The sequence below is a fragment of the Hippoglossus stenolepis genome, chromosome 6 (assembly GCF_022539355.2).
Source record: "Hippoglossus stenolepis isolate QCI-W04-F060 chromosome 6, HSTE1.2, whole genome shotgun sequence".
Taxonomy (NCBI): domain Eukaryota; kingdom Metazoa; phylum Chordata; class Actinopteri; order Pleuronectiformes; family Pleuronectidae; genus Hippoglossus; species Hippoglossus stenolepis.
Genome location: NC_061488.1, coordinates 2,505,791 through 2,509,975, shown reverse-complemented (window position 1 = coordinate 2,509,975; position 4,185 = coordinate 2,505,791). Strand labels below are relative to the sequence as shown.

At 42.7% G+C, this 4,185-nt stretch overlaps 1 protein-coding gene across 1 annotated transcript in view; it reads left to right on the top strand.

Moving 5' to 3' along the window:
• Positions 1–1,119: 1,119 nt before the first annotated feature.
• The window catches only part of LOC118111404 (SAP domain containing ribonucleoprotein), a 4,807-nt gene continuing 1,741 nt past the window's right edge, over positions 1,120–4,185 (top strand). The window contains exons 1-7 of the mRNA XM_035159968.2: positions 1,120–1,243; positions 2,322–2,421; positions 2,574–2,617; positions 2,720–2,790; positions 2,956–3,007; positions 3,747–3,820; positions 4,069–4,106. Of these exons, the coding sequence (XP_035015859.1) occupies positions 1,211–1,243; positions 2,322–2,421; positions 2,574–2,617; positions 2,720–2,790; positions 2,956–3,007; positions 3,747–3,820; positions 4,069–4,106 (412 nt within the window). The 5' untranslated portion in view covers positions 1,120–1,210. The remainder of the gene's footprint in view (positions 1,244–2,321; positions 2,422–2,573; positions 2,618–2,719; positions 2,791–2,955; positions 3,008–3,746; positions 3,821–4,068; positions 4,107–4,185) is intronic.

Sequence of the window (4,185 nt, the reverse complement as noted above, 5' to 3'; positions counted from 1 at the left end):
CAAATAAACTTTATTATGATTATTACTAGTATTAGTATTAGTAGTATTAGTATAAGTATAAGTATAAGTATTAGTATTTATTAGTTTTGTCAATACAGTCGCTTAAGCCAAGAATAGAAATAAAAACAGACCAAGAAAATCCCAATGAGTAGAAATATGCTCTGGAACTTTCTCAGTCAGTTCCTTTAAATCAAAGATTAAAATGTACTTCCATCGTAACGGGGGAGATGGGGATTGAACTGCCGACCATATGTGTAGTTGACGACCCAATCGACCCCTGAGCCACAGTCACCCGCTGCAAAGATATTAGTATTATTATTAAGTAGAAAATATAGGTCAGGGTATAGAATAAAACATTTGTAAAAAAATAAATAAGTGCATTATGATACATCAAAGAGTTCCCAACAAAGAAACAAGATGACCTCTGTGACCTCTATACACCTCATGACCTCGTGTCCCACAGCCGACCTGCTAATGAGCCTCTGGATCATCCAGGTCTTTTCCATGTTAGAGGCTCTGGATCATTCAGGCTGAACAGAAGATGGAAACACCTCCGAGGCTCCGAAGCCTCAGGGAGGCCTCGTCTTGTTCCTCTTCACTTTCTATTGGAGAGGAAGTTACTCCCAGAAACAGGAATAACACGATTTCAAGACCTTTATTTGTACATTTTAAGGCAAGTTTGCTTTTGTTAAATTTCCATAATATGCAATACATAGATAGATAGATAGATAGATGGATAGAGAGAGAGAGAGAGAGAGAGAGAGAGAGATAGAGAGAGAGAGAGAGAGAGAGAGAGAGAGAGAGAGATAGATAGATAGACACAATTCTATCATCTTTATTCTATTATTTTTCAACTTTATTTTAATCTTATACAAGATTAAAGATTATACAAATTCCTTCCTTCCTTAACGTCACGTTCTTTGTCTTTTGTCTCTACGTCCCTGCACGTTGAATCTACCTCTGCGTATGAGATGTGCTTTATGAATCAAACTAAACAGTCCCAGTGATCACTTTCTGCCGACATGTTGTCCCGCAGATGTTTTAAATAACTTTTGAGGTCACAACAGAAAATGTCTCCTCGGTGTGGGGCGCCTGCAGTTCGCCCTCTGACCTGCGGGCGGCGCTGTGGGCAGCTGCCGGCGCTCACAAGGCGCTCAGAAGGCGCGCGGCTGCTCTTTGATTGGAGGAAGTGACACCACAACAAAGAAAGATGGCCGAAGTGACCGAGCTGCAGAAGCTGAAGGTTCGTACCGACTCGAATTTACGTTAAATCCCGTCCAGCGGGCGCGTGTGTTCGCGGGGAACGCGTCGCGCACGTTGTTCGCTGCCTGGCGCGAGGGCGAAGTTACGGCTGAACGTGACGTGCGGCGCGTGAAACGCGTTGGAGCGCAGCAACCGGCGGATGTTCACGCTGTTCATTCAGCTGCGGAGCTAACAGCTAACTGGGTTAAAACCACTTAGCGCCCAGGAAGCGGCTGTTAACGCGGATAAACACATCCTGTGGGGGGGTTCAGTGAAACTTTATTTGTATTTCCTGTTGTTACAAGGCTTTCCCGCCACTTCTCTCTATTTCAATGAACGCCGCCCGGTGGATATTTGACCTCATTTGACCAAACTTTGTTGATCACACACACACGTGCTGCAGCAGCTCGCGAGGAACCGACTCCACCTGTAGATCAGCAACAAAGGGCCGCCGCCTAATGAGAGGAGGAGGAGGAGGAGGAGGGAGAGGAAGAGGAAGTGGGGTTTTCATGACGCATTTTGCCTAAATAGACGTAATAAGTGTTATTGCGCTTCAAACTGGGGTTTTGAACTCACAACCTTCGACTCCTAAAGACCAGTCGTGTTGATGAGCAACCTGGTGACATCACCTCACTCCGGATGTAACTTCACACTCTGACCAATCACAGTCTGCAGGGCTGCTGACCTCACTACTGTACAAAATCTATTTATTATATTATGATCTGTACTTCATCCAAACTGTGATTTATGGTTAGAAAAGAGAAACTGATGCTGTTTCCATTGACTGCAGTCGGTGACATGATGATAAACTTCAAAACATTTTCATTTACCAAAACGTGAGAATCTATTTAGCAAGAACTTCTAGTATTTGTTTACAGTCAAATATTGTTGATATGCTGTGGGCTAAATCGTTTGTGAAGGACCTAATTTAATCTGCAGGCTCCACTACGAACAGTTTTATATCAGACCTCCTTACACTGGAGAAACAAGTTTTAAACAGAAAGTGACAGGAAGGAGAACCTGGTAATCGTTGCTTGTTTGATTAAAAGTGGATCTCCCTGGTTCTCCTGCTGTTGTAGCTGGCTGAACTGAGGCTGGAGTGTGAGGCCCGAGGTCTGGACACCAAGGGGAACAAAGGGGAGCTCATCGCTCGACTTCAAGCCTTCCTGGAGGAACATGGTGAGGACGTTTCTGCTGCACATTGTTACTCATACGTGGTAAAAAAACATCTTTTTTTTGCCGTCCTTCATGTGATAACACTGATCTCATCATCTGCTCCATCTTTCTCTTTGGCGGTGGCAAATTCCTTCATCTCATATTTCAAACAACAGAGGAAGACGTAGACGTAGATGAAGTGCTGGCAGAGGACACAGAGGTAACGGGATTGGTTGTTTTAAGTTGTGTCTCTCTCTCTCTCCTCACAGACTCACTTCTCACTTTTTGAGCCTTGTGGTTAAAGTTTCTGTTTTATTTTTAGGAGTTCACTAAACCTGAGCCTGCCAACGATGTGAGCGTCGACAAGGATGCCGAAACTGTTGAATGCGAGACGTGAGTTTTATTTTACTTCTTGACAAACTTGCCAATTAGCCTCGTTTATAACCAATTATTTTGACGTGTATATCTGGATTCATGTTTGAGGAGGTGTTGAGTTTTTTTTTTTAATTGCCAAATTCAGTCTTTGCTTATTTCACTTCTTTACATGTTTTCTTTCAGACCTGCCGAAAAGAAGGTGGTGAAAATAGCTCCTCCATCAACCTCCGGCGAAGTATGTATGACACTTGTGTGATTGGATGTCTTAGATTGTATATTTTAATATAAAGATTGTCACATGTCGAAGTTAGAGCAACACTCTGCAACTTTAAAACAGCAGCTTCAAAAATGATTTTGATGGTTAACTGACTTGGAACAAGGAGAACTCTTTCCTGAAATTTTTCCGGAGGGTTGTATGCGATTCAGTTGCTCCGGATATTTTTCAGAACATTTTCCACCACTCCTCTACTAAAAAGTTCAGGAAATGTGGATGTGTTGATGACGTTTCTAACTCGGGATGGATGTAAAACTGTAAGAATACAAATATCTTAGGATGAAGAAGAGGAGCCCTACACGTGTTAGATGTAGACGAAGACGTCACCGAGATTCGAGAGCCTTCGGTGATAAGGGCCAAGGTCGATGTGCTGGAAACAAAAACACAATTTCTGCAGCGAACTTTATACGTCATGTTCTGCCTCCTGCTGCTCAGCCCAGACTTCACCCCTCACCTGAATGTTCCAGTTGTTGTGAATGAGTCTGACCAGGACAGTTTCCTGCTGCTTCTTCGTACGTGAAAGACAAACCTTGCACCCAATCTGGAGCTCGAGTTAAAAACTGTTGCTCAGCAAAAGTTACACAGTGTTGCTTCAAATAGATCTCAAACTAAAATCCAGTGCGAAACCAACGATGTAATATAGATTCAAATATTCAAGATCTGTCTAACATGTTTTAAAATGTTACCTTTTGTTGAGCAGAGGCTACAGAAGAGAGCTGAACGTTTCAAAATGCCTGCGACAGCTGAAAGCAAGAAGGCCATACGTGCTGCGAGGTAAGACTTCCACATCGTTCATGTTTCCTGCTCATCACATGTGAGACATAGTGATAACATGTACCCTGTACCTGTAATAGTCTTATTTTACACTAAGTTACAAGATTGTGTTGATAAATCAGTGTGTCCAGTGTCGTCATAACTGATAGAAACCATAACCAAAGCTCTGAATTCAAATCTCAGGTTATTATAGGCTTGATTTATACCCTAAATATGATGGTGGAATTTGTTCTGCTCCTTCTCTTCAGGTTTGGTTCGTCCACAGAGGAGTCCAGTCCCGCTCCAGGTCACTAAACTCACTCACTGCTGCAATGTTGAACTTTTAAATATTTTATCTGCTGTTTCTCACTCCCACAAATCCATTC